General features: G+C 34.1%; 7 protein-coding genes and 1 long non-coding RNA gene across 13 annotated transcripts; 3 read left to right on the top strand and 5 right to left on the bottom strand.

Moving 5' to 3' along the window:
- Window positions 1-1,015: 1,015 nt before the first annotated feature.
- On the top strand, window positions 1,016-3,788 carry LOC124308706 (uncharacterized). Its single transcript, XM_046771677.1, has 3 exons — window positions 1,016-1,260; window positions 2,594-2,827; window positions 3,527-3,788. The coding sequence occupies exons 1-3, from the start codon at window positions 1,018-1,020 to the stop codon at window positions 3,656-3,658; spliced, it is 609 nt and encodes a 202-aa protein (XP_046627633.1). The 5' UTR covers window positions 1,016-1,017; the 3' UTR covers window positions 3,659-3,788.
- LOC124308700 (odorant receptor 83a-like) lies at window positions 3,743-5,732 on the bottom strand. Of its 2 annotated transcripts, XM_046771664.1 has the most exons (7): window positions 5,707-5,724; window positions 5,414-5,458; window positions 4,793-5,352; window positions 4,617-4,716; window positions 4,253-4,360; window positions 3,970-4,125; window positions 3,743-3,881 (listed from the first exon to the last, which is right to left on the bottom strand). In XM_046771664.1, exons 1-7 carry the CDS (start codon window positions 5,707-5,709, stop codon window positions 3,813-3,815), a joined length of 1,041 nt encoding a protein of 346 aa, XP_046627620.1. In that variant the 5' UTR covers window positions 5,710-5,724; the 3' UTR covers window positions 3,743-3,812. The 2 variants fall into 2 exon arrangements, with proteins under 2 accessions (XP_046627620.1, XP_046627619.1); XM_046771663.1 differs by having other exon boundaries at window positions 5,414-5,732.
- Window positions 5,733-6,426: 694 nt separating this feature from the next.
- On the bottom strand, window positions 6,427-8,317 carry LOC124308702 (uncharacterized). Its single transcript, XM_046771668.1, has 3 exons — window positions 7,785-8,317; window positions 7,290-7,692; window positions 6,427-7,184 (listed from the first exon to the last, which is right to left on the bottom strand). The coding sequence occupies exons 1-3, from the start codon at window positions 8,115-8,117 to the stop codon at window positions 6,802-6,804; spliced, it is 1,119 nt and encodes a 372-aa protein (XP_046627624.1). The 5' UTR covers window positions 8,118-8,317; the 3' UTR covers window positions 6,427-6,801.
- On the top strand, window positions 7,568-14,836 carry LOC124308693 (general transcription and DNA repair factor IIH helicase subunit XPD). Of its 2 annotated transcripts, none has more exons than XM_046771653.1 (13): window positions 7,568-7,706; window positions 9,394-9,493; window positions 10,217-10,471; window positions 10,548-10,781; window positions 11,011-11,134; window positions 11,317-11,413; window positions 11,533-11,666; window positions 11,798-12,327; window positions 12,418-12,593; window positions 12,781-13,060; window positions 13,181-13,291; window positions 13,400-13,498; window positions 13,655-14,836. In XM_046771653.1, exons 1-13 carry the CDS (start codon window positions 7,699-7,701, stop codon window positions 13,787-13,789), a joined length of 2,283 nt encoding a protein of 760 aa, XP_046627609.1. In that variant the 5' UTR covers window positions 7,568-7,698; the 3' UTR covers window positions 13,790-14,836. The 2 variants fall into 2 exon arrangements, with proteins under 2 accessions (XP_046627609.1, XP_046627610.1); XM_046771654.1 differs by lacking the exon at window positions 7,568-7,706 and adding an exon at window positions 9,145-9,302.
- LOC124308697 (tubulin-specific chaperone E) lies at window positions 14,267-18,039 on the bottom strand. 2 transcript variants are annotated; one of them, XM_046771657.1, is made up of 9 exons: window positions 17,892-18,039; window positions 17,781-17,805; window positions 17,407-17,589; window positions 16,939-17,328; window positions 16,270-16,551; window positions 15,986-16,115; window positions 15,586-15,874; window positions 14,980-15,197; window positions 14,267-14,902 (listed from the first exon to the last, which is right to left on the bottom strand). In XM_046771657.1, the coding sequence occupies exons 3-9, from the start codon at window positions 17,586-17,588 to the stop codon at window positions 14,810-14,812; spliced, it is 1,584 nt and encodes a 527-aa protein (XP_046627613.1). In that variant the 5' UTR covers window position 17,589; window positions 17,781-17,805; window positions 17,892-18,039; the 3' UTR covers window positions 14,267-14,809. The 2 variants fall into 2 exon arrangements, with proteins under 2 accessions (XP_046627613.1, XP_046627614.1); XM_046771658.1 differs by lacking the exon at window positions 17,781-17,805.
- Window positions 18,040-18,502: 463 nt separating this feature from the next.
- Window positions 18,503-21,475, bottom strand: LOC124308707 (lactoylglutathione lyase). 2 transcript variants are annotated; one of them, XM_046771678.1, is made up of 4 exons: window positions 20,997-21,187; window positions 20,559-20,854; window positions 19,622-19,689; window positions 18,503-19,038 (listed from the first exon to the last, which is right to left on the bottom strand). In XM_046771678.1, the coding sequence occupies exons 1-4, from the start codon at window positions 20,997-20,999 to the stop codon at window positions 18,851-18,853; spliced, it is 555 nt and encodes a 184-aa protein (XP_046627634.1). In that variant the 5' UTR covers window positions 21,000-21,187; the 3' UTR covers window positions 18,503-18,850. The 2 variants fall into 2 exon arrangements, with proteins under 2 accessions (XP_046627634.1, XP_046627635.1); XM_046771679.1 differs by lacking the exon at window positions 20,997-21,187 and adding an exon at window positions 21,300-21,475 and having other exon boundaries at window positions 18,505-19,038.
- A 777-nt stretch (window positions 21,476-22,252) lies between these two features.
- LOC124308699 (BRO1 domain-containing protein BROX-like) lies at window positions 22,253-26,498 on the top strand. 2 transcript variants are annotated; one of them, XM_046771661.1, is made up of 8 exons: window positions 22,253-22,329; window positions 22,432-22,536; window positions 23,164-23,385; window positions 23,476-23,571; window positions 23,659-23,837; window positions 24,021-24,196; window positions 24,320-24,552; window positions 24,632-26,498. In XM_046771661.1, the coding sequence occupies exons 1-8, from the start codon at window positions 22,271-22,273 to the stop codon at window positions 24,882-24,884; spliced, it is 1,323 nt and encodes a 440-aa protein (XP_046627617.1). In that variant the 5' UTR covers window positions 22,253-22,270; the 3' UTR covers window positions 24,885-26,498. The 2 variants fall into 2 exon arrangements, with proteins under 2 accessions (XP_046627617.1, XP_046627618.1); XM_046771662.1 differs by lacking the exon at window positions 22,432-22,536 and having other exon boundaries at window positions 22,256-22,329.
- Window positions 25,872-27,506, bottom strand: LOC124308715 (uncharacterized). The gene is made up of 2 exons (XR_006909066.1): window positions 27,324-27,506; window positions 25,872-27,130 (listed from the first exon to the last, which is right to left on the bottom strand). It is a non-coding gene; the product is annotated as an uncharacterized LOC124308715 (long non-coding RNA).
- Between the last annotated feature and the right edge of the window lie 220 nt (window positions 27,507-27,726).

The following is a 27,726-nucleotide window of genomic DNA, read 5'->3' as shown; positions in this document are numbered from 1 at the left end:
TAACTTTTCCATATCGTGTACAGATTAGAACTGGAAATTTTATCGTCATTGATGAATGACCAACTGTTATCTTTACTCGCTCTCACCACAAACAATTTCCTGCTTTCGGACTAATTATCCAAGAACATAAACTAAGTGGGTTTTTTACTGGTATACTACCAAGAAACCGCATAGTGTTAAAGAAATTGAAAAATTCAATATTCATTACACTTCTTGAACCTTCTAACTTTATTCTGCTTACCTCTTTAGTAAATTAGCATGTGCAGGGAAATGCAACTGGAATCGCCAAGTCTTATGTTTCTCCATAGCATTTCGCTACTTGCTTTTAGCCCATCAAAAATAAGAACAACCAATCCATGAAAAATTTTTGAAAATGCATGTTTTGATTTTTCATAAGGTGGAGACCAAAATTGTTGAAGACTGTCCACTTCAATTTTTTTTTAGCAATATTTAAGCTGACAGTAATTTTTTGTACTAATTCAAGCAGCTATATAAAGAATGGATGTCTTCAAATTGGAGAAAAATTAAAATCCCTCATTATCCACATTCTTTAATAATTATTTCTCTTATTCCTGACGTGTTAATTATTCAGCATTCTCAATTTTGCGTTGTATTCTCAGGATTCGTACAAAAAACATCTTTGGCTCAAACATCTTATTCAATTATTTTGATTGTCAAGAAACTGTAATTACTCATCAACATGATAGATTTCATGTAATGCGCTCAGAATTTTTACAAATTTGTGAGTATATTGAGAAAATTTTTTGAAGGAATGGACATACTAAAATATGGAACAATTTATGTTGAACCTAAACTGAGACAAACTGTCGAAATTTAACTAGCGAGAGATTAGATTTTCGAAAAAGATACATGTGGAAATTGACAGCCGCTGTTTTGGGTCGATGGAATGGAACATAAATAGGATTTCATTTAAATCGCCCGCGTGTCGGGACAGGAACAGGATATGTAGGACATCAGAACACGCTGATTGGCCAGTGGAAGGAGTACAAATAAATGATGTATTCATTTTTCGTGGGAACGAAAAGCGTGTTTCGGCGACTTGGACGGTTTCCACTCAGTGCTTCCTTAACGAGTCAGAATCGCACGATGCGAAACGTAGAAATCAAAGCAAAAATTCGAGACAGAGAGGACATCATATCAAAAGCGAAAATTTTGAGTAATTCTCAGGGATTTGTAATCAAACAACATGATACATTTTTCAAAGTGCCAATCGGACGCCTGAAACTACGAAAATTTGAGGTAAGCAATTTACTATTAACAAAATTCTTAACCTCGAATGTTTGAGTGAAAGCAATGGTGATAATAAATTATATCGACGTTAAATTTTGGAGAATACATGCAAAGGATAATCAGTAATTTCGTGGAGAAGCGGTTCCGAACTGACTAATCGACTCCTTACAAGCACATTCCAATATAACTATGGTGAATAGAGATAAAGAGGACTATCTCTATGCATAGAAAGTATCCGTAAAGTACAGGCAAATTAAGATGGCGGTGCTGCAGCAAAAGTTGCACAAAGCGCCAAGGACATTAAACCTGAATGCTAAGCGCCAATCAAATTGTGACCCTTATTGCTTGTGAGCACCATTGTGGTGACTTGTTGAATCACTACTTGCTGCTTTTTAGCGGACACTTTAGTTGAAAAGCCATATGAGATACTTCTCCTTACCTTTCACCATAGAGATATGCCTCTAACTCCATAAATATAACATACGTATTGTATGTATAGATATTCATTCGTAATGCCGTGGGCTTCGGACCAACTTGTTTTTCGTCCGAAACGAAATGCGAGTTCGATTCTATACAAATTATATGGCAGTGACTCCCAATCTCTCGTGTCGACTGCATCGCTAGTCATTCTCAAATAATTCGTATCAACGCCTTCTTCCACAAATTTTCTTGGTTCTATTATTAAATCCATTTGAATGTTCCCGCTAGCCGAAAGATAGCGATTTCACACTGTTAACAACTCCACCTTTTTCCCGAAAAATGGAACCACTTTCTGTCAGCGAAATATGGGGTTTTGTTCTCCTTCCATTCCATGGTCAAATCACTAGACAGATGTTAGTAACATCTGGTAAGTTACCAAACTATTTCTGCCTTTCTGCTACCCATGAAATCTTGGCTTTTTTCGGCCAATTTTCGAAACTAATCGAACATGATCCTTCCAGTACATGATATGAAAAAACATACATAGCTGTTAATTTGAATTTTTTAAAAATTTGTTCTAACACGTTTATCAATTCTTTTAATGCTGCACATATAGTATCCACAATCTCTGAAATTTAAAGTAGATCAATTCTTTTCAGCTAATTCAGGTTCTGTATGCCCAGTTTCACAAATATGATTTAAACTTATTTCGACCACCAATTTATCAGTGAACGATAAAGCCACTTCAATTGAATTTATTTTTGAAATATCTTTGAGTAACATCATGCGTAATATCAAGAATTAATTAAAGCAAACATAATTATAGTCACATCTACAAACATTCACATTGAATAGTCATTTTTTTTTTTTTATTAATATTGAATAAACCTCTTAGAATGATATCTGTATTAACTGTTGTTAGGACGGTTCTGGGGATCTCATTTACTATGACAGACCAGATACTGAAGGCCCAAAGCTCAGTAACTTTTCTAAAACTGCAGTATGCAAAGAAGATGTCCAAGGCATAGCAGAAGTACTAAAAAACTCTAACGGAGTTATCGGTATAATCCAAAAGCTAAGGATGTTGTACCTTGTCGGTCAAACCAGAGTCCATATCGACAATGTGAATGGCTTGGGTGATTTTATGGAACTTGAGGTATGACAGATGAATCGTATCATCAAGATACTTAACAATTTGGAGTTCTGCTTTACTCTTTTTATAAATATTTCAAATTATTTTGATGTATTGTCCAAGGAATGTTGCAGCTTTTTAATATGATTCAAACAAAAATGCCATTCAAAGTCTTGAAACTACCCGTTCCAATTTTCAAGTGATATTCACTCTTGCGATGGGCTATATGATTGATTGAAAAAGCTGGTACTTTGATTAATTTAGCAGTTGATTAATCGAACAATTGGAAATATAGATTAATGAATCGATTAGAAAAATGATTAAATGAAATTATCGATTAATCAATTAATTTAAAAAATTGTTAACTGATGTCTATTACTAACTGATGAATTGCATGGACCTGGCCTTGACATGAATTGCTCAACTATTACCTAATCAAAATGTTGAATGAAGATCTTGAATTAAGGGTGAATTCCAGCTGAGAGCTGGAACAGCCAGCCTCAAGTCATGGTTTATAATGATATTTCCCCTTACATTTCAATTCATTAAAACCTCTGAATAAGCCCTTTCTGAATATCAGGACACCTTTTACTGTACTATAAATACAAAATTGTACTTGTGCATATCTGTCGATTACTGTATGTTCGTAATGTGGTAATATAACTCATACGCATTCTGTATAAACTGTGCTTTGCAATAACTACACCAATTGCACATTGGTAGGTGGTTCTTAATGAGGACCAGTCGCTGGAAGATGGACAAAAAATAGCCAACGAATTGATGGCCAAACTGGGTGTTCAACAAGATGATTTAATCGCTGGTGCTTACTTAGATATGAAAACTACAAGTAATTAAATAATCTTAACTCAACAATGAACACTTATTCATATGTGTTGATATATAATGCCATCTATTTTTCATAATACAAATGTCTAATAATTTGCTGTCTGAAAACCAAAATAAAACAACAATTTAAGACTCACAAGAGCTATGACTCGTAAATTTACTACTATTTCGATCCATCAACTCCAGCAATAGCTTGTAAAGATGTGAAGTAAGAAGCTGTAGTGGCCAAAAACTAGAAACACAAATTTATTGTATACGTAGACAATTGGGGTCAACTTACGCAATTTTCATTATACTATGTTGACCTATTTCAAACTCACAGAACCATAATTTTGTAGAATAAGGGTCTTGACTCGTGCACCCTGTAGTTTTGGTGGCGCTGCGCAGCGCAACATAATTGACAAGATAGAATTTCGATGGTTGGGTGGCATTGACTCCCAAGAACTACAATAGGCTGCCAACCCTAAAGCATTTGCCTAAGGATATATCGAATGTTTACTTATGATCACAAGTACAAGAAGTACAGAAGAAGTAATATCTGATTTAGTATGCAAAATTAAGCATATTTGATTGTAATGTATCTAACGATTTGATGATGCTCACCTCTGTGACGAGGATGTCACCTGGCACAAAGTAAAAGAGTAATTCCAATAGAACACAGCATACCAGACAAGAGAATACAAATTTGGAATTGAGTGATTGTTCAGCTACCTTTGCGAGAGAATAAACAAGAGTATGTCAATCATGGGCAAGTGTTCATGTCCATATTGGACTGATATACTTATTCATATTCTGTAACGAAACCGTTGACAATTTTGACTTGAAATCTATGCCAAAAAGCAGATAAGGCGACTTCTTGTGTTATAAACTTTAGAACCGTATGGTTGATATGATATTACAAGCAATACAACGCAATATAATGTAATTTAATAATATATGTACTCCAAGGCTCCTTGAAAAAACTTACGTTTGTAATTTGTAATCCAGCACAACATATCATTATCACAGACGTAAGAAATAGTACAAGTAATATCCATGTATGTATATCATTTATATCACGTATTGAACTATGAAGAAAATACTTGTATAATGTTTTGAAATAATCATGAAAAGGTAATACGAATTACACAAAGTTCCACTCACTTGAAAACTTGACAATGCAGGTCCACTAATTTTTTAATTTTTTTGCTGTACGCCACAATAGGTTCATCATGTTCATCATTAGATTCATTTTTTCCATGATTTTCTTCATATTTCATGGACTCCATATCTGGCTGCTTCAAACTTTTTAGTATATCTTGCATGACTTTGTATCGTGCGCAGCAACAAAATACAAGGAGACCAAAGGTCACATCTACTCCAGAGCAAAGCCAAGACATGACAATGACGCACAGTTGATGCAAATAAGCAATACTATAATGAAGGGTTGACTGTTTGTAATCGAAAGGATACCATGCTGTTATTGGCAGATCTTTGTCAGCCTTAAAGAATGGTACCAGACAGTAGTCTGTAGCCAGTACGAATATTGTGGTTGTGTATGTAAAATAAACGAGGTTACAAGTACTCGCGTATCCCTCAAGATGTTTTCTCAGGCATGGAGAACCGTTCTTTATCATATGATTTACATCCATCAAGAGTTTGCATAATTTCTCTTTATGAATTCTGTACATTACCACCTTGATCGTTAATTGTAGAAATGCGAGCTGCAGAAAAGATGAACTTGTAAATGTGGTATATCTTACAATGAGTGATTCGATACGTTACCTGTGTACTGACATGCTCGGCGATAAACTGCGAACTTATTGAATTCTGATAAACATACACCAAAATTTGGAAAAACATTAAAGTAGCAGCAAAAAAGATTAGCATAAAGTGAGCGAGGCTTATCGTTTTTGTGACAACTGAAGCTTCCGAGGACAGCGGCCAAAACGACAATCCTCTTAAAAAAATACTTATGTACCACAGAGAAGTTTCAAGCTTGATCATAATTCTTAATGAAATTAACGAATTGACTGAGGAGAATGGAAAGAGTTCGAAATGGAAAACAGAGAACTGACCATGAGTTTTCTCAAAACTTCCAATATATTTGAGACGGGTTGAACTGTTTCTCAGATTGCGTCTTCTGGACATGCCAGGTGATGGCTGGATGAAAAATGCAAGACGAAATCATACAGTGTGAGGGTTGACTGAGAAAATTGCTGTTGTTGCAAGTCAGGAGGAAAGACCTATTATTACTGGCCTTCGGTCATCCTGAATTATAGAGGATGTAGTTGAATTGTAAAGCTTTTATACCTGCTATTTCATGTCACCTGCGTATTCATGACTATCTTACAAGTGAAAGAACTATTATTTCCGTAACAGCTCGGCGATATGAAGTTGGGATTCCTACTAGGCAGAGATGGAAACAATTATCTCCTTTACCAATCTAATACTTTTACAGTAAAAATTGTTTTATTCAATTGAGGAAAAATTGATTTTCTCAATAGGGTAAAATCAAACGTAGGAGCATTGCACATAGTATGCGAAACTACGGAATGGGAGGACTTGAGTTCAAATGGTGGGTCAGATGAATCATGTCGAACAGGTGCTGAATTGACAAGTTGAGATTTGAACTCGGCATGGCCACACTTGGGGAAGGTTTTTCACATATTTTCCTTATCCTCTGTGTGAATGCGGATGTTTCTAATAAACATCTTAAGATGACAGCAGACGTATAATAATGGTCACTAACCAATGCCTGTCTCACCCTGTATAAACTGTCCGATTATGGGTACATACACACATATGGCGGGACTGAAAGTGATTATTATTATTATGTTATAAAAGAAATTGATGTATATTGACATAATCGTTTTACAAAAAGATATCCATAACTTCGTGTAAAAAATACATCACATACAAAATTATTTTTTATCAGACTGCTACTAAAATGAAAATCATGTACTTAGGAACACCAAAATTAGAAGTAACCATACTATAAAAAATATGTTTAGCAAACGCGAATGAATCATCAAACATTTTAACACACTAACTCCAGATTTCCTTGGAATAGAAACTTTTCAAAGACTTTAAACGCGTCACTTTGCCTTGTTTTGATGATGTGAATGCTTATGTAAGAAATTTATAATTGTGCTACAGATGTTAAATTCTTACTAAGTTTTTAGACTAGTTTTTTTATATGAAATTTTAGAGGCAATACAATTATCCGGATGACAATTCACTATCTGATTTCTTTCAACAAGTTTCGTGCGTCTTCCATTACTCAGGTGACCAGAAGAGCTCAAATCACTAGTTGATGGACGTTGGAAATTCGCATTGCAGATGAATGACGAACGACTATTCCTCGAAGGTTGTGTCCACCGAGAATCTCTGTAGTGCCTGTGATGTTGAGAGACTTCCTCTGCACTTTGGTTATTAATCACTTTCTCCTTGTTAGAATTTATCCTCTCCTCGGCAAGCAGACTCTGAATGTTTGTTTGAGTTCGAAGCGCATGTGGCAATGACAGTTCGCGCAATTGGCATGCGACACTTTTGCCTAGCAAGTATAAATATGACAATTAGCCCATGGAGAATGTACAAAAAAACGTTAGTATTTTGCAAGAAAGTCTTTTAAACATTTCAAATTATAAGATTTTCTTACCAAAAGCATCAAATTCATCGCCATACTTTTTTTGCGACTTGTGTTTCTTGATGGAATTGGTTATGACTTGTGACTTTACTTCTGCGTTCGAAGCTCTGATTATTGAACAATCGCCAGAGGTTGAAAATGAACTGATATTCGGAATGGATTGCAAAGCTCTAGGTGTTTGCTGCCTGATGAAGTCATGTTGCGAGGCAAGATTAATTTTCTGTTTTAAAGGTACAGCATTTTTCGTCAACTTTGTTGGGGATGTATCGAGATTGAGTTGAGTTGGAAAATGTCTAACACAGCTGGGACACTGGTTTATTGGACAGGAACGTTGCGAATATAACAACGACTGGGAGGTGTGATGGTTGAATTCTTCTGGCTCACCATTATTCGCCTCAACATGTAGCAAGCTATCCTAGACATGCGAAGGTAATTTGATCAGAGTAGTTATATACATAGGAATAATTTTTTTCAGTAATTGAACTTTAATCCTGGTAATCAACTAACGGCATTAGAATCCTGTTCTGTGATGTAAGCGCGTAAAAATTCGTGGATCAATTCAAACCAAGTGATTTTTGGCTTGTAGGGGAATCCCCGGAAGTTAGCATCGTTGATCTTTGCCAATTCCATGCGATAGGTTCGCTTTATTTGCTTTATTCTATCGCGAACCTCGTTCACGGTCAGATCGCGAATGTTCAGGTCTCGAATTATCCCCAGGTATGCGGTGTACCGTGCCTCCAAATCATTATACGAATCACTATCGTGTTTCCACAGGCATTCGTGCCGAATGTACGATAAAACTAGTTTGTAAACTCGCGCCTCTGTCCATTCTACGGGCATTTTAACCTAGTGGAAGCTGACATTTACGTCAACGTATACTGCACAATTTCGAAATGCAACGACCGCGAAACGAAACGTATCGTATTACAATTCAATTTCAAAGTCTGTCACATCTAGCAAAATATCAAAAACGCGGGTTGGAAATAACTAGTTAAATATTCGAAAGTATTTTCCAATGTACGAATCTGAAGTTCTGCAAATGTTTTTGCTACCATTAATTTTTACAAAACATGGGTACCCATTCCATCTTCGTTTTCAACTGTGTTCTCAGTATTTCAAAAATTCTATCTAAGGTTTTCAAATATCACACAATCATACTATTTTACTGAAGTAACAGTTATAGTAGTGATGTTATCATCTGCATTTGTAATACAGTCTTTGCATGTAATTTTTCGATACGATTTCGACTAAACTTCTCTATAGAAATCAATTTGATGCACTAATCTAATTTCACGTAATCAAGATTCTTTGGTCCAGATTAGCTTTTAGAGATTCGCCATATCACGTATGGTAATACCCATAAAAGTGGCTATGTATGTACATACATACGCTAATGTTAGAAATTGAAGTTCATTCATCCGACCAGCAGAGCAGCAAACGCAAGATATTTTTGGCCGTGTTCGAAAATTGACTGACAGTACTGTCAGTAACCTTTCATCTCTTTTGCGCTTCCAAGTTCGTGGATAGCTCTGACTCTGTCCTAGGGAATTTTCAGTACTGTCAGTCAATTTACGAACACGGCCATTATAAGCAGTGCAGCGGCGACGTTAAATTACTAGGGGTGTATTCCGCCAGGGAACTGTGGCATACTTTAGCAGTAAATGACCAGTAAATAATACCAACCGCTAGTTAGAAAACTCAAAATATACTATTACTGGACTGCCACAGTTTCCTGGCGGAATACACCCTAGACAGATGTTAGTAACATCCAATAAGTTACTAAACTGCTGCTGGTTTTTGCTACTCATGAAAGTTCACCTTAATACCTCACCTAACTTAACTGTCACATTCAGAAAAAAAACTAACCTAATCTAATCCTGGTACCTTGGATCCGCACGAGTGGTCGGTAACTTGACGCATGTAAGCATCGTAAACGTGAACTTTGGAGGCTATAAACAATAAGAACCAGTGAAGTAGGTTTGTTATAAATGTGGCAGAAAGAAATTCGTAAACAACAAAAATGAAGTAATTATCTGGGTGTAATTTCGTTATCAAACAATAAGCAACGAGAAAGTATTCCGTAGTATGAAATAAACTTGGCATCTTCTTCTTACAGAATCAGTGTCGACGGATTGATTGTGTACTTCCCCTACGATTACATTTACCCGGAACAGTATGCGTACATGTTGGAACTCAAGCGAGGTCTCGATGCTAAGGTAAATCTTGCCTTTAATAACGAGATATCACACCCCATATCAATAAGCAGCTTACAAATTCGCCTTCTTAACCTCCAAACTGCGTTTCCAAACTTCACAATTTCTCTTACGATATAAATATACATTATTTTATTATTTCTCTGAAGCTTGCGAAGATTTGATCCTTCAAAATATGTTTATCCATGTAATTTAAACGCTTTGAAGGAAAACTGATTTAATGATTTGCCAAGAGATTGATTCCTCCAACTGATGAGTAAACATTCTTTAAGTTAAAAAGTTTTCAATGTCTTACTTTCCGTGCATATGAATAATAAAATCATTGTAATTGTTTGGAAAAACAGTACAATGCTTGTTTTTAAGTGAGGAAACTTCTAAATATTGCTCATGCTCTCATGCAGGAAGAGCTTTTTTTAAATGCCATACAACAAGCTATAAATTTATTCCTTTGTGTTTAATAACTCGCAATCAAGCTTTGTCAATTTCATGAAGGTTTAAGAATAATTCTTTGTAGTTGCGACACATTAATTAACAAAAACTTTGTTGGTCTTTCAGTGCTACTTTCATGAAATAGGCTAATCCTCCTCAAAGAATTCAATGATTAATAATTTTTAATACCATCATTTGAAAAATAATTACACGTATTAACAAGCATAGGAAAGTAAATTATTAAAAATTATCAAATCAGTCAAGGCGTCTCTAATATAATGAATATATATTCTACAGGGTCATTGCCTCTTGGAAATGCCTTCGGGTACTGGAAAAACTGTGACATTACTGTCACTGATTGTGGCTTACATGCTGCAAAACCCCTTGAAGATAACTAAATTAATATACTGCTCACGTACAGTACCGGAGATAGAGAAAGTCATAGAAGAATTAAAAAATCTTATAGAATACTATGAAAAAGAGGATGGAGTAAAGCCAAAACTTGTTGGATTGGTGCTGAGCTCTAGGAAAAACATGTGCATACATCCAGAAGTTCGTTGAGTATATTATTCATTCATTTTCTAATAACAAAGAATCAGCTGATTGTTAAGATGATTATATTTTTCAGATAAGCAGGGAACGTGAAGGAAAAATTGTTGACGGTCGATGTCATTCCCTCACTGCCTCGTATGTAAGAGAAAGGCATAATTACGATGAATCAACGCCAGTTTGCAGCTTTTATGAGGGATTCGATTTAGAGGGACGTGAACAGATTGTGCCTGCTGGAATTTATTCCCTGGATGACCTGAAAGAGTATGGAAGAGACAGGAATTGGTGTCCATATTTTTTGGCTAGATTTACGGTTGGTTTGCTGATTATTTAAGTTCATTGATCAATTAATTTATTAATTTATAAACCTGTTTCTTTACTCGTTCTTTTGAAAACAAAATTTTTGCTGTCGTATTATTGTCACCACTTCTCTCTTCTTATCTTTTGACTTGAACAATGTATATTTTGTTTTACATAGGACTGGAACTGTTTGAATTATGTGGTCCAGTTACAGATTTGAAAACTTTTCTTTCACCTTTCAGATACTGCAAGCTCACATTGTTGTATACAGTTACCACTACCTTCTTGATCCAAAAATTGCTGAAACTGTATCTAAAGAATTGAGTAAAACATCTGTTGTGGTTTTTGACGAGGCACACAACATCGGTAATAATTTTCTATTTAATCAAACTTTTAAGAACATACGTGCATACAGCATACATGGACATAAATTGTACACATAAAACAAATGGATATACAAACTACATCGTATTGTTAATAATATTGGGGAGCCAAAAGTGTGGTCACATCCATTGTACTTAACAGAAGATTTTCGACATTATTTTCAGACAACGTATGCATAGACTCAATGAGCGTCAAAATAAACAAAAGAATAGTTGAAAAAAGCACGGCAAATATACAAATTTTGGAGAAAACTGTGGCTGAGTAAGTTAAACCAAATCACAATTAGTTTATATAGATATTAAGTTCCAAGTTTCACACAAATTTTATAGTTCATAAAAACCGACATTGCTCTTTGTTTTTCGTTCATTTATGATTTTCAGGATGAGAGAAGACGACGTGAATAAATTAAAAGAGGAGTACAGTAGATTAGTTGAAGGCCTCAAAGGTGCGCAAACGGCAAGAGAAACTGACATTATTTTGTCCAACCCAATTTTGCCAGATGAAGTACTTCAAGGTAAGTCTAACTTACATGAGTAACTTTCATCCGATAAAACAATGAAAATGTTGTAAAATGGATATATTTTCTTTGCTTTACTCACGGTGAGATATAGCGCTGATTAAAAAATGCATGTATCTTTTTTCCAGAGGTTGTTCCTGGCAACATAAGAAATGCCGAACACTTTGTTGGATTCTTGAAGCGGTTTGTAGAATACCTAAAAACAAGGCTTCGAGTGCAGCATGTAATGCAGGAATCGCCAGCTGGATTTCTACGCGACATTCAGTCTAAAGTTTGCATAGAAAGAAAACCCCTGAAGTTTTGCGCGGAGAGATTAGCATCGCTTTTACGAACGATGGAAATTAGTGATGTTACAGATTTTTCGCCTCTGATTTTGGTCACGCACCTTGCCACTCTTGTTTCCACGTACACAAAAGGTTTCACTATCATAGTCGAACCATTCGATGATAAAACACCAACGGTTCTAAATCCGATTCTACATTTTAGCTGTCTCGATTGTTCTATTGCTATGAAACCAATATTTGACAGATTTCAGTCAGTCATTATCACCTCGGGAACACTTTCGCCCTTAGACATGTATCCAAAGATCTTAGATTTTCATCCTGTAATCATGTCGTCGTTTACCATGACTCTTGCACGACCTTGTTTGTTACCAATGGTGAGATTTCGTCTTTGCATATTTTACAGTTAAAAAAACAATGCAGTACTTCATTCACGATGACCGTTCAATCGTTCAATTAATTTTCAGATCGTTGCCAAAGGTAATGACCAGGTAGCGATATCATCTAAATTTGAAACTAGAGAAGATGTCGCTGTGATAAGAAATTATGGACAATTATTGGTAGAATTTTCAGCAGCAGTACCAGACGGTTTAGTCTGTTTTTTCACCTCCTATTCATACATGGAATCTGTAGTTGCTGCATGGTAGGTAGTGAAGAGAATCTAGCATAATAATTGAACATATATGTGAATTTATGATTAAAAAATATTTCGGCCCGGCCGAAACGTCGGAAACATGTGGTTTTTTAACCAAATAAATTAATTACAAAACTGACCGGATTTCGACTAAACATGATTCAATCATTAAAAAATATCGTTATGTTTTTTTTAGGTATGATCAAGGAGTAGTAGACCAACTTCAAAGGCACAAATTACTCTTCATCGAGACACAGGACTCTGCAGAAACAAGTTTGGCCTTGATGAACTACATAAAAGCATGCGAAAATGGACGTGGAGCTGTTCTATTATCTGTAGCTCGAGGCAAAGTGTCAGAGGGTGTTGATTTTGACCACCATTTAGGAAGAGCTGTTCTTATGTTCGGTATACCTTACGTTTACACTCAGTCCCGGATCTTGAAAGCCAGACTAGAATATCTACGAGATCAATTTCAAGTTAGTGTCAGAAGTTTTGTCATTTTAAAAGCTATGACATACCTTGGATTAAATTTTTAGTCAGGTTTTTTCTAATCTATCAATAAGACATAAAATGTGCAATTTTTCTTTAAATTTAAGATAAGAGAAAATGATTTCTTAACGTTTGATGCAATGCGGCATGCCGCGCAGTGCGTTGGCCGAGCCATAAGAGGCAAAACTGACTATGGTATCATGGTGTTCGCGGACAAGGTACTGTACCTTAAAGTTTTTTATAATTCATCACAGATTGGAGTTCCTGTCAATAAATGATAGCTTCTACGTTGTTACTGAAAATGATTTGCTTTACAAACTTTTCAGCGTTTTTCAAGAGCGGACAAAAGAAGCAAATTGCCCAAATGGATTCAAGAACACCTTACAGACAGTCTTTGCAATTTATCAACAGAAGAAGCAATACAGGTACTGAAAATACTATAGATATGAAATGTAATCGTGAAGATATTATCTTCGTATTATAATCAATAATCATCGTTAAACTCGACATTTTAATTAAAATAATTTATCGATCGTACAGAGTAAAATAAACCCTTATGTATCACAACAAATTTTTTCTAGATAAGCAAAAGGTGGTTGCGACAAATGGCTCAGCCATTTACGCGGGAAGATCAGCTCGGATTGTCTCTTTTGACTAGGGAACAATTGGAAAAGGAAGAAGCCAGCAAATTTGAGAAACAAGCACAACAAAATTAAAATGGTGCCTCATTCTTAGAGGTCTAAGAGTATAGAGTTAGAGGAATATCGGGTAAGATTAGAACACATTCTAATACCAATTTCACATTAGCCGATAGACACAATTTTACCGCTATTCGATAACTGGTTGATAAAGATGTCTTATGAAAGGTGACTTTATTTATGTATATTGTTTCTCGTTTTTTTCCTTGTACACCATGTATACTAAGAAAACATTAAATCTTGTTTGGTGAAAAAATGAATGAAAAAAACGGAAAGAACTGAAATCATAATTGCTAGTGGATAATTCAAATTCTATTCATCTTTATAAATACCTTAGTCATATTTTGTTATGAATATCGGTCCACTGTCTTGTGAACATTGAGTTGAAAAATACTTACGTTTTCTTGGTTTAGTGAGAATTCTATCTTGTATTGCATACGGATATGGGTATGTAAATATCGAACGGTGGATATATGAATGTAATATAACATTAGGTTTCATTTAAATTTTTTTTTCATGTTTTATTAAAAAAGCTTCCTTAAATAATTCACAGTTTCAGTTCACAGGAATTAGTATTCAATAAAGCACGTTAATTACATCATCATTTCGAACTTAGTTAAGTGTTGTAACCTAATTAGGTTTTCCAAATTCGCAACGTTAATTAAGAAAAATAAGTGGCACTAGCTATTAAACAAAAAAGTCTAAAGAAAATGATCGTTTAGTGAATACGATGAAGTAGATGATTTCACAGTGATGCGGATAATGTAAATTTTTTAACACAATTCGTATCGTACGCAGTACCGATTTTTATTCTATATTCTGATCTAGAGTGCAGAAACAAAACTGAAAAGCAATTATAAGCATAAAAATGTTGAAACTTAGTGAAGCGAAATCGAGAAATAAAAATGAACACAATTTGAGGTAACAGAGTAACTGCACTAATTTAATTTCACGATCATATAGTACGACGTTGGAATTTTAACAGTATCGAAAATACTTTTATATTAATCTATGCACGTTGTGTAAAATATACATATGTCACCATCTGACAAGAATCTGGTCACCGTCTTGGATGGAAAAATAGCTCAAGTTTTGTAGCGGTTTGTCTAATTTTATTTCGTTACTGGAGAGCTGAAAAATTAATTAAAGAATAATTGAGGAGCCACAAGAATATTACACATAGAATTTTTAAAGATTGCTATTTTTACCGTCTGCTGCACAAAAGATAGAGTAGGAATTTTTCCACTAGTTTTAAACAATCGTTGTACAATTCCAACGACCTTTTGGACTTCCATATCCTTGAGCAGCTTTCTTCTAACTCTTTGCGGCTGATTTGGATCATCCGGACAAATAAACTCCACAGATATTACATTCGATCCCATTCCAGCGTTCAATTTTGACACATGAACGTCTGGTAATCCATATTCTGAAAGTTGCATTATGTAGAATTCAGCATCTTGGCACATACAGTAAAGGAATCAATTTAAGTCCTTTGATTTATTATTTGCCTTTAAGGAGGGGATTCTGGTGAAATTTCGAAAATAGCAAGTTTTTCGATTTTTGAAATGACTAAAGAAGTTGATTAAAAATTTCCTCCAGCAAAATTTAGATTATGGTAGTATGTATCCTGAAAAAGAATTTTAATCTTCTGCGATTCAGGACACATACTACAGTAATCTAAATTTTGGTGGAAAGAATTTTTGTGCACACATTTTTTTTATTTATTTCAAAAACGGAAAACTCGATACTATCGAAATTTCACCGGAGTCTCACCTTAACAGTATTAATAATACTTGTGAAATATAAAAACTTGCTTTTAATTAATGAAGGATATTGAGGGTGTTCAGTTATGAATTCCACTCTTTTTTCTGGAATGCTTTCAGTATCAAGCCACTGTTTTCCGAATAATTTCAAGTAATCGTATTCAGCGCCAGTCCTTTCATCTTGCCAAACTTCAGTGCCATTTAAAAATTTAAGCTTTGATATTCTGGCAATAATTAGCTGGCGTGTGGTCTCAGGAGTTCCACACTTCAGAATCGGATTGTCTCGAAATTTCAAATCCTCAAGACTCAGAAGCTTATCCAACTCGCTGATGGATCGCCACTGAAAGTTAATTTTTTTTATCAACTTGGCAAATATCTATATAATCGCATGCCTTTTACAAAATTATTTTACAAACATTTTCATCTTCTTATCTAAGTTAATATTAATTACCTCTGATATGTCGTTTTTAGATATATGCAACTGCCTAAGATTGGCAAATAAGCTTGTCTTGGTCATTGACTTGTCTGTCGGAAAACTTACAACTTTTATTCTATTTTCATTGACATTTAGATATTCCAAGCTAAAAAGAATTGGGGTAACATTGATTACTTCTTATGCGTTAGTAAACTTAGGTGATATTCACCAACAAAAATGATAGATATTTATGATATATCTGATCATTTATAGTTTAATCTTTATATCAAAATTCTTGTCTCGTTATAAGAAATTTTTACCAAGGAAGTGAGCCTAATTTCAATATTTCATTCCAATTTTCAATTAAATTTCCCTCAAGAGTTAGGGCTCTGAGTTTCATTATGTTTGAACAATCTGGTGGTCTTTCTATGGTATTTACAATGTTGAAAGATATGGATAGTTCTCTGATTGACGGAAACATTGCAATGCATCGTTGCACATTTGCCCAATTATAATTCATCCTTGCCATCGTTAAGTGAGTGACATTTGAAAACGATTTTCTAAATTGTTCCACTTCAATATCGCACGGCAGTTTATTTTCGCTGTAAAATAAAATTATTGAAGTTGATTATTACAGAAGGCATTTTCATTTGCACATTGTAAATTGAAAATAATTAATATCAGCTCAGAATTTATTTCATATCCAAGATAGTTATTGAATCACAGAAATGGAATTATAATTTTCTTTAAACGAATAAAGAATACTGTCAGAAAACATGTAATTTTCAACATATTTTGAAACTTCTTTTTTAATCACTAGGCTGTATCTTTTTTGTTTCAAGAAGTATTAGTGCAATTGGGGAAACATTCGTTCTTGCATTAATTTTTCTCTATTCAATTGATTTTTTTACAGAAATCTCTCAATATGTAAAAGACAGAGCCTAGAACAATAATTTCAAAAAGGTATCATCGAATGAATAGTATCTCACCTGACATTGAGCCTTGTGAGAGAACGAAGCTGAATGCAAATATCAGATATAACTTTCCACGAATTAGTTAAATTTCTAGAAATGTCGAGCTCCTTCAATCTTGGACACAATGTCTCCAGTTCTCCTGGGTTTCCTGCATTGCTAACTGATTGGTCTCGCAGCCATATTATTTCTAGTTGATCAAATTTGCTTTGTTTCTTATTAACCTTTGAAAAACCAACCATCTCTAAAAACGGTGCATTTATCTCCTTTTGCAGACTGGTTAAGTTCTCCCTATCAATGCCCGCCAAATCGTCATTGATCAAACCATAACGAGATTTAATCGCGTCAGGACAAGATATTCCAAAATTTGCTTTACCGTGGCGAATAAATGAGCCTGATGTCGGGTGCCTGTTAAAAACAATTCCAAAGTATAGATATTACATCTATCGAGATGGATAATATTTCTTTATCTTTTCAAATACATACCAAGTTGTAAAATACTTTACACCCTCGTATGTGCCGTTGTGCTTGCCACGTGATGGATCATCCCAGTCTATCCCTAGCCATTCGCCTTTTGTGTCGCCTACCGGCCCAACATATCTCAAGGTACCCAAAGAGCCGTCGCACTCGATCCTACTGCCCAATTCGTAGTTTTTGTCCTCAACCATCCTGAAATTTGACGCACTGATGTTTGACATTTCCATTTTTGGAGTATTTTTATTCAACCTTTTTTTTTGGTCGACTAATTTCAACGTGTGATTCTTTAGCTACGTAATTTTAATTCGTTCGTGTGAATTTTACGGTTATAAACAATGACTGCGACGATTGGTATTGTATACATACGTATGTGAAATACATACCTAACCTCAAGTTGACAGATGAGAGCTAAACGCGGTGTGTTCACGTTATTTCACACTTGATGTCAGAATTATATTTCTAAGATTACAACTACTGCCGAAAATAATACTTACGCGAGAGGATGGCCCCTCGCTCAACACGTTTCTATGAAAATTTTTATTTATAAACGACAATTTGACATTTCTCGGTCGAGCCTGCACCTATCTTCACGATCAAGATCATAGAGCCTTACTCTAGGCTCCATGATCAAGACGTTGACAGGGATCACATTTAACTAATTTCTGTTTTACCGACGGAACTTTTGTACAGCGGATGTTTCATTTCAAACTTTAACATATAGAATCATAATTGGGTGTATTACACGTTATCCATTTTAGAGATTTCAAAGATTTGTGTATATCATTTACAAAAAATTCAACTAGATTTCACTAGGGAATCATGTACATTTCTTTACGCCATTACGTTCAACTGTCCATTAGTCATTTGTATTCTAGAAATATACGGATTTTTCTCACGGGGATTGACACCAATTTGATCACAATAAAGAGAGGTAACATACTAAAAAAAAGTATTATTCTCTTCAAAGAACTATCACTAAACCATACATGACCTCAAAATTTCAGGCATTGACGAGGCTGCAGTTCAGAATTATTGAACCTCGATAAAAAAAATTTCTACCTAATTAATTAATCCATTTACACTATTTTGGGATTGAAAATAAATATTTTGATTTTATTTTTTGCAATAGCATAGTATACATACACAGATGAGCTATGATAATTATTAGGTACATCGTTATAATATAAGTGTAACAGACAAAACAATTAGTATATAGTATAAAAGGTAAGTATTCTGTTTTTACATATTATCTTTTCATTATCATTTCAACACATTGTACATCATTAAAATATATTTGGTCTGCTGCAGCTTAAGGGACAGAATTATTTTGATGTTTTAAAGACATGTTATACTGATTGTTAATCTCTAAATACATACACATTACACTAAGCTAGTGCATTGGCAGATATTATAACAGGAATTTTTATCATTGATTTTACTAAATGTGCATTTACTAGTTGTTCATTATCGTACCGACAGTATTGGATACGCTTAATATTTCGATCCAATAACCATCGGGATCTTTAATGAAGGCAAGACCTTTCATCTTTCCCTCGTTTGGTTTTTTTACAAATTCCACACCAAGCCTAGCAAATCTTTCACATGCTACATCCACGTCAGGTACCGTGAGTCCAATATGACCTGAAATTTTTTAATACTATTCGTATTTACCGAAGTACTCTTCATTCTTTATAGCAATTTCTATTCAAGTTGAATACAAAATATGAATATTTCAATGGTATGTATTTTAACTGAATCTCTTTTGTCGAGGGACAGGAAACACTTTTTACAAATGGTAGCAAACACCGTTCAAGTGTTGATTGACTTCCAACAGAATGAGCTTCTTGCATAAAAATCTTGGTTAACATTTACAAATATACAGGGAACAAAAATGTGTATCAATTTAATTTGATGTTTTGCAAAATCTGAATCATCGATTAGGTCTCTGCATGAAATAAAATTTTCAGTTCCATATTTTTAGAGAGCAGTGAAACTTTATATAATTATGTCATATTTTCTTCTTTTCGTCAAAAGACAATCGTGAATATTACATATGATTGAATTCCACATATTTCGTGACAAATAGATATATGTTAACATAGGTGACATCGTATTATATACCCATATAACAGTTTTGCATGCAAAGGCCCAATTTTAACTCTGGAATTTGAGTCATTAAATTTTATTTCCATTATTTTCTAATATTCAACTTTTTGTTTCTTACCAAATCCTCTAGGGTCTGTATTCCCATTGTGATACTTAGCGTCGGGGTCTACTTCTGTACCCCAATTACTGAAATAATAAAACGAACAATGAGAAATTGGTAAGATCAGTTAAATAGTCAGATACTAAAAGTACACGATTGTAAATGATAAGAGTTTGTACTCCAAAGCCATCATATAGTTCGCTCAATCATGTCACTACAGACTCTGAATTTATTGTAGTTATACTATTTGATATCAATGTAGTTTTGCCAAGTATAGAATTAGTTTAGTTTATGAATTTTGTACGGAATTACTTGACGAAAAAAAAAATGTTGTCAAAATCAATTGGGACAGCTGTATCAATAATATTTTGAGGTTGAGAAGCGAAATTTTTTTTTAGGTAAAATACACTAAGGAGTAAGTTCAATTTAAAATTGGTTCATATTTTGTAGGAAGTAAAATATGTAAAAAAATGTATGCATTAACTGAACAAATTCATCAATTTCAAATATGTGCAAATTATTTATAATCAACTATAAGGAGCATTCTGCTCGATGAGGAGACCAAGGGTAACGATTCTGGACTGTCAGAGTCTCTTATGCAATCAACACTACACCAGGCAAAATTTATGGATCAACTTAATTATTGTTTAAAAAGTGTACACTTAGATGATTTCAAATTTTTTTTACAATTTCTTGAATACGGATTCCTCACGTTAAATAGTTTTTTGGTAAACTCTTGGACATTCTATAAGACTCTGTACACCCATTGAATTTCCAAAGTTGGGAAAATCATAGGATGATTGTACATATGCAAATTTTGTATTTACAATTGCTTCATGATACGGTTTTACAGTACTGCAAGTAAATGTATCATTTCTTGAAGAAATTCTAAGAAAATCGTATTTACTGATAAACCTTCTTGAGATAGAAGTTGAAAAACAATGAGTCAACATACTGAGTGAGCTCCAAAGCAGCTTTTCTTGTAAAAGTCCATTCGATACATTCCCTTCTGTCGGTTGGTATGTCGCTAGCACGCTCAAATCCGAGAAAATAGACGGAAAATTTCATTTCAGGAAAATCCAATTTCTGAAGTAATCGCATTCCTAACACTTCCGTATAAAATGGCAAGGATTTGCGTGGATCCTTAATACGGTACATGATCTGGGAAAGAATGAAATCTTTTGTTGCTTCATCTGGGTTTGTACAAAGCTCTCGTGCTTCGCTGTTGGTTAACCCCGTTGGTTCTCCCATCTAAAAATAATATAAAAATATAGCGAGATATTTTCCTGCCTCTTTGAACATCGGTTCTACATTGATAAACAAAAATTATACGGGATTATGTAATGTTATAAATTAATGATAGCTCCGTATGAGTTTGGAAATGATCTAGTACCATCTGGCTATAGAAAGCCTTCTAAACTCTCGTCGCAATGGTAACAAGATCGGTAGAATTACATTCTCTGTGCAACGTCTCATCTGTACAGAGTGAATATTACGGAAATTTGATTTATACAGTACTACTTGTTATCATGTGAAATATTTCAGGTTAAGTAGCTTGTCTACTGACAGCTAACTTGTGAATTATATGTATCTGCTTGGTAGAGTTATTTTTTCACCAACCTTCATCTCTATAACTACTTAAGTTTCGTGCGTGTCCGTGACACGCAATATCAACCTAATTTCAATAATTACTTACCTTGACAACGATTATGAATGAAAACCGTGAAATTAGAAATAGCAATGGAACTCAAGTCAGTGCGTGACCAAGCCTGTGGAAGCGATGCTACGTTAATTCAGCGAGGTTACAAACGATACGTGCTTGCCTAACAATTATCAGAACCATGCGATAAAGGACATCTCTAGTATGCCATTTTGTGACGAACTCAAATTGCGGGAAGTTTTGAACACATATAAATACTGTAAAACCTCGATTATCCGAACCTCAGTCATCCGAATCCTCAATTATCCGAACCATGACTTGATTTATCCGAACGATCAATTGTTCGAACGTTGGATCAAAAAATATATTTTTGGCGTGAAATACACATTGGTGTTTGCTGAAAAATGTGTAGCAGCCGTAATAATAGTAGTAAAAAGTAATAAATTAAACGTTTGGTGTCTGAAAAAGGTTAGATACATACTCACAATTAGATATTTAATACAGACGTTGTCGATTGGAATTTATATTGCATGTATCCCTTAAAATAAAAATTGCTTTTCAATTATCCAAACTTTTAATTATCCGAACTAGGCTCAGTCCCAATTAATTTGGATAATCGATGTTCTACTGTAGGTAATAACGTTGATGATAATGAATAAACCTATTCAACGACTTACTGCAAGCTAGTTTTTAACAGAAATGTTTATTTGAGATATTTGTGGAAAATTATTTACAATATCATTGTAGTTAAGAAATGTAAAAAATCTAATATCATGAGGTGATACCTCACTGTACGTAGGCCTTGACTATATTCTTTCATCAACGACTATAAGAAAAACGTTTGTTTATTACATATCTAATATTTTCACTATTCGAACATTCGCGCGTCTCCGCCATTAACTGGCGAAATTTGAGAGACTAACATTAGTACCACGGTATTAGTACACACTATACGATTACATATTTTATGGTCATACGCGTGGCAGTTCTTGGTCATAGTCTAGTCTATGCTTTCACTTTCTCCACTATCAACGAGTCCGCTTCGTTCTGCTAGTGTATTATTCAGGTATTATCTGTCAAAAAAGGCATCGAGCCAAATCAAACGCGTCATATACACACCTAAGTGTGTAAACGGTTGAATAAAATTGATATTACTGTTGATCGACAGCAAAATGGCTCACTGGTTCCATCGCAACGTTTTAAAAGCAACGACAAATCATAAATTCGAAATAAAATTGAAGGAGTCTACAGAAGCTACAAAGAAACTTTGCAGGTTACTCTCCAAGGATTAGTTATACTTTTTCGCAATAAAATTTACACCGAGAGTGATTCCATCGCTTAAAATAATATCGATTGTTGTAACGGAATTTCCAGTCTAAACCTGTATAACATTTACGCCACATAAAACAATAGATTGTGCATACAAACATATAACAGCATTTTAATCTTGAAAAACACCTGTATATAACAAGCTGACAATACATTTTTGACAGATAATCAGTTGAACGTATTTGCATTATACACTTTCACAGATATGTCGTTCGCATTTAAAATGGTGGCAGGAGATGTTACAAATATATTTTCAATTTTGTTGGTATTCGATGTTTTGATCTAATTGTAAAACCAGCAGGTAATTTGCCATGCAAAAGTTCTTATAAAGACACGAATGCTATTATTTCTCCTTTCACAATAGAGGGGGGTTGATGAGAAAGAAAGATGTACATGTATATTCTTGGAAGATGAAAAACTTGTTTAATGTGTGTAAATTAACAGTTGCATTACGAGGATATTCTGATATGTGTAACAATGCATATATGTTTCTATATATCATTCTGCAATAACATTTTTAACACAATTATGTCTTTTGGTATACCTATTGTCTCATCTTTCCTGACTATAGCGATCTGAAGTTGTCAAGAAGCCGATTGTTGGATTTAATACGGGATGCAAATAATACAAGTGATACAATTGAACCAGCTTTCGTAGCATATCTGAGCCTATTATATGGACTAATCTGGGAAATCCAATCATCTACCGAACATATTGGAAGGCCTGAACCAAGTAAATTGCGAAATATTTTTGTTTTCAAATGGACTCATACGCTGCTTGGTTCGCTTACTCAGTGAGTTTAAATCAAATTTACTTCTTTAAGTATAAAGGCAACATGTATTAACGATAGTTCTAATTTCTTCTCATTTCATCTGTTCAACAGCTCTCATGCAGACTCTGTTTATGAAGCAGCTAATATCAGCATAAACGTTGCGATATGGTTTATGAAACATGCTGCAATGGTTGCCGGGAAAGACGAGTGAGTCTCATAGATACTTGTATAATTTCCCAATCATATCATCTTAGCAAGTTTCGTCCATTTATTAATATCATTGCATTTACACAGTATAAGTATGGACGAGGCTAAAGAAATTCATGGTTTGTTGAGAAGAGCTGCGGGAATTTTCACCTTTGTACAAACCGAATTTTTACCCCAACTCTCCAATCCTCCGATACTAGGCAGTGATTTGGATCCACGTATTATGAATGCTTACATAAATCAATGCACAGCTGAGGCTCAAGAAGGTTTTTATTAAAATTAAGTCAATAATTGATACAGTGTCTGATATGAAACTAAATTCATTGTTTCCATGAAAACAGTATTTTCTTCTTTTCAGTGGTAACAACTTTTTATTTTGTTTAATAAGATTTATTGTATAGATCAGTTTCTTTTGAGTAATTTATTAATCACTTTCTTCACAATTTCAGTGACAGTAGCGCGAGCAGTTGAGTTGAAACATAACAATAATTTAATATCAGCACTAGCCAACGAAACAAGCAAGCTCTTTCTGGATGCAGCCAATACTTTGAAACCCTTTAAGCCAGAAATTTCAGCTCAGTGGATCAAATATCTCGAACTGAAAGCAGCTTTTTACCAATCCTATGTAAGATTTAAATTTCTAATTATATATATATTTTTTTTTGCGATTATAAATCCAAATCCATGATTTCTTGATTTGTAGTGGTCTAACAATTTGTTTTTGATTATGGTGATTTACATATTTCAGGCATATAATTATTGCGGCGAGAATCTCTTATCTATGGATAAATGCGGTGAAGCAATAAAAGCTTTGGAAGAAAGTGAAATTTTTTTGAATAAAGCTAAAGCTCTTTGCCAGGAATATGGTAAAACTCACGGCCCGGCGCCGAGAGTAAAGCCTGACCAACACGCTGTATTTAAACGACTGGCTCCTCTGGTGAGAATTACGCTTGATAAGTGTAGAAGAGAAAACGGTTTCATGTAAGTACAACCGAAATACTAAGTAAATCGATTTTGACTTTGCTCGGAGAACCACTTACTATGTTCATTCTTACTTCAGATATCACCACAAGGTGCCTGGAGATGTACCGTCATTGGAAACTAAGGCTACCTATGGTTTAGTAAGCCCTGTAGACTTTACAATGCCAGCGCCAAATCATCTCTGGAGTGTGCCAGCGTATAAGAGTTTTGTTGGAGCAGCAGGCGGGGCTACAGGTAATACGAAAGAGCATGATCTACCACCTGTACAGGAAGAAGCGGTGCATCAAACTACCAAAGAGCCTAAAAATGAAAGTGGATGTTTATTGCAATAAAAAATACACAAAGAAAAGTATTTTGCACACTTTGAACGTACGTGAATATATTTGAAGTTTTAGTAGATATTACAGGTATTTCAGTCGCCTATGTTAACTTGTGCACGGTACTATTAATTTTCCAAGAGTAGTTGGCTTTAATGATAATACCACAGCGTATGCACATAAATTATTATGCAATAATGATTACAGCTGATAACTTTTGCTTGGTTATAAATCAATGTTTTTTAGCTTCTAGCGATGCAATAACGTGCAAATCGTTTCTATAAAGCTTTAGTATTAGTTTGAATAATAAATAATAGTCACTGTTCCTGACCATCAAGTGCTCTTCAATGCGTATAAATACTATTTAAACGATACTTACAGTATATTACAGAAATTTCTGAAAGATTAAAATCCATTGGATCTAGTCAACCTCCTCGCCTATGAGAATATTTTCAAAAAATATTCTCTTCGTTCATAACTAATCATGTCATTATCCTATAGACAAAAATTTGTTGAAAATATTGAAAGAGAGATTTACCAATACAGAATATATATTTACATTCATATTTCACTAATGGTACTATTTTAGACTTGACGTTTTAAATTACCACACTCGCCAAAAGAGTTTATATCGTCTGTTGCGGACTATAAAAAATATTTGGCTTATGCAGTGTTTGGGAAATGTAATGAAAAATGCAATAAACACAAAATTTTTACCGAATAGCGAAAATCGATAAGTATAGCACAAAAAGTGCCGCAATGACACACATATACATACGTATATATGTATATATATATATATTAAGGTGGTTCAAAAAAATACGACCATCCAATTTGTTTCGCAGACGCCTTTTGAAAGTTTCGAGTAAACCCAAATTTCTGCATGCCTTCCATATCCCAGATTATTCAAAAAATATTATAACTGCGCTAAGAAACCGTTGAGTAAAGTGCAGAATATAAAATTCTGTCAATTTTTGGCCTTTTTTCGTACTTTTTCCGATCTTTTCAATAAATTCTCATGACTTCCGTTTTTGACGGATTTGATGGGGAATTGTGGAAAAATTCCTCAAGAAATAGGATATTTTACCAGATTTTCACCAGTGCTTAAAAAACACGTTTACTTGCTCTTGAAATTTCATCAATTCTGGCTTCACTCACTAAAGTCACTCTTATCGTCGAATGTCTATGCTTATTAAATAATGCAGCTTTCTTGGAAAACAATTGTTATGTATAAAAAACTTCAGAACTATAGAATCACAAAATATTATGTTTATCATGAATTCTTTATGCCAGAAAATGTATTTTTATTTATAAACATCATAAAACCAACAGATCCAATGTAGCTGATGAAACTCATATTCTAAAGAACTATTCACTGAATTTATTGAATAGTTCTATATTTTTCGAAATTGAGTATTCATGAATAATCAAAGAAATCATGAACTCTTTGGAGGGGAAATCATTTTTTAAATAAAAACTAAAGCCGCCAAAAAAAAGACCTTTAAACGCATTTCACGACCTACAAAAGTTGATCGTATACGTCCTCCTGCGGCTGCAGCATTCATTCAACATCTCGAATCTTTCAAAAGGCATGCGCAAATAAAATTGGATGGTCGTGTTTTTTTGAACCACTTTAATATATTACATATATATATATATACACATAGATAAACTTAAATACTAGTTGCTTTATATATTAGTTTAAATATTATATTTACAGATATATTTACAAAATTATATGACAAACGCATTTAAATGTATAAGTATTGCTTTAGCTAGTTACTTAAGCTATGTGTAGCGTCGATACTGTATTCAATAAGTATGTATTGTCACGTATAAAATAAATACAATACGTTATTTTTATAATTATTGTAATTCTGTAACGTGTAACAATTTGCTGTGTATTATTAATATTTAATTACATACTCTATTATGCACAAACAATCATAATTTTATCTCAATTCAGTTTGCCGTAATAAAAACAATGACAAAATTAACTAGACCGAGATAAATAAAAATGCACAGGCAAAACTGTTCGCATGCATAACCTAATGTGATGCAAATCATTTGAAAAAACACTATAATAATATATTTTTTACAATTTGAAAAGTAATGTATTCGAAGCATACCGTAGAATAAAGCAATTATCTTGAATGATGCAGATGACAAAATGTCTCTGCTACAATCTTGTCTCCCACAAAGTTATCATTTGAGCCAATGAAATATGATGACTTGCACAGTGAATTGTACCGAGAATCCGTCTACACTCAAACAATATTAAGCATGACTCGCAAACTTTCATTTATTTGCTATTACTAAAATATTACGTTAAAATAACGCAAGTCAGCTGTAGATTTGAAATGAAAAAAAAAAAAAATTAAAATTAAAAAAAGTAAAATGTGGCAACGAAAAATTCAAATGCATGTCCTCTCAGTTGACATTTTTTTTCCTCACCCTTTTCATCGTCACACAACCAAATTTTTGCATGCTAGTCTCAGATAACATAAAATCCTTAGAATGAAGCATATTTGTGAGATCAAATAGAGGGAAAGAGAAAGAGATTTGTTCACACACATTGTCCGTCTCTTGTTTCTATGTATGTATCCTGGATTCCAGTCCCCCACCCCCTGAAACTGTCTTCCAATAATTACGCATCTCTTCAACATGGCGACAATAATTGATACGTTTGGTGTTATATTTCCATTCTAAGATTATTTTCTGTCCACAGAATTAATCAAGAGTCAATTCTCACGAAATAATGTCCCAGCAGTGAGTTCTCCCAAAATTCATTTTCTTATCATCGCATCTATCGAATATCGAGCCTCGATGAGATTTCGACTCGTCTGCCATCTGACTT

This window comes from Neodiprion virginianus, chromosome 7, assembly GCF_021901495.1.
Source record: "Neodiprion virginianus isolate iyNeoVirg1 chromosome 7, iyNeoVirg1.1, whole genome shotgun sequence".
Taxonomy (NCBI): domain Eukaryota; kingdom Metazoa; phylum Arthropoda; class Insecta; order Hymenoptera; family Diprionidae; genus Neodiprion; species Neodiprion virginianus.
The sequence above is the reverse complement of the archived record's forward strand: the minus strand, read 5'-3'. Positions and strand labels throughout refer to the sequence as shown.

Bases quoted from the DNA above. Each gene is read 5' to 3' on its own strand.
- LOC124308706 (XM_046771677.1), top strand. From the start codon at position 1,018: ATGTATTCATTTTTCGTGGGAACGAAAAGCGTGTTTCGGCGACTTGGA. The intron at 1,261-2,593 runs GTAAGCAATTTA...AACTGTTGTTAG, and splicing joins TGAAACTACGAAAATTTGAG to GACGGTTCTGGGGATCTCAT. The intron at 2,828-3,526 runs GTATGACAGATG...GCACATTGGTAG, and splicing joins GTGATTTTATGGAACTTGAG to GTGGTTCTTAATGAGGACCA.
- LOC124308700 (XM_046771663.1), bottom strand. From the start codon at position 5,635: ATGATCAAGCTTGAAACTTCTCTGTGGTACATAAGTATTTTTTTAAGA. The intron at 4,361-4,616 runs GTAAGTTTTTTC...TCTCTCGCAAAG, and splicing joins CTGGATTACAAATTACAAAC to GTAGCTGAACAATCACTCAA. The intron at 4,126-4,252 runs GTGAGCATCATC...ATATATCCTTAG, and splicing joins GTGACATCCTCGTCACAGAG to GCAAATGCTTTAGGGTTGGC.
- LOC124308693 (XM_046771653.1), top strand. The intron at 12,594-12,780 runs GTAGGTAGTGAA...TGTTTTTTTTAG, and splicing joins GAATCTGTAGTTGCTGCATG to GTATGATCAAGGAGTAGTAG. The intron at 13,499-13,654 runs GTACTGAAAATA...AATTTTTTCTAG, and splicing joins CAACAGAAGAAGCAATACAG to ATAAGCAAAAGGTGGTTGCG.
- LOC124308702 (XM_046771668.1), bottom strand. From the start codon at position 8,117: ATGCCCGTAGAATGGACAGAGGCGCGAGTTTACAAACTAGTTTTATCG. The intron at 7,693-7,784 runs GTTAGTTGATTA...TCGCATGTCTAG, and splicing joins CAGAACAGGATTCTAATGCC to GATAGCTTGCTACATGTTGA. The intron at 7,185-7,289 runs GTAAGAAAATCT...TATACTTGCTAG, and splicing joins CGATGAATTTGATGCTTTTG to GCAAAAGTGTCGCATGCCAA.
- LOC124308697 (XM_046771657.1), bottom strand. From the start codon at position 17,588: ATGGTTGAGGACAAAAACTACGAATTGGGCAGTAGGATCGAGTGCGAC. The intron at 15,875-15,985 runs GTAATTAATATT...ATTAACTTTCAG, and splicing joins CTAAAAACGACATATCAGAG to TGGCGATCCATCAGCGAGTT. The intron at 14,903-14,979 runs GTAAAAATAGCA...TTAATTTTTCAG, and splicing joins TATCTTTTGTGCAGCAGACG to CTCTCCAGTAACGAAATAAA.
- LOC124308707 (XM_046771678.1), bottom strand. The intron at 19,690-20,558 runs GTATGTTGACTC...TTATTATTTCAG, and splicing joins GCTGCTTTGGAGCTCACTCA to TAATTGGGGTACAGAAGTAG. The intron at 19,039-19,621 runs GTAAGAAACAAA...AAAAAATTTCAG, and splicing joins TACAGACCCTAGAGGATTTG to GTCATATTGGACTCACGGTA.
- LOC124308699 (XM_046771661.1), top strand. From the start codon at position 22,271: ATGCTTTCACTTTCTCCACTATCAACGAGTCCGCTTCGTTCTGCTAGT. The intron at 22,330-22,431 runs GTATTATCTGTC...GTTGATCGACAG, and splicing joins TCTGCTAGTGTATTATTCAG to CAAAATGGCTCACTGGTTCC. The intron at 24,553-24,631 runs GTAAGTACAACC...TTCTTACTTCAG, and splicing joins AGAAGAGAAAACGGTTTCAT to ATATCACCACAAGGTGCCTG.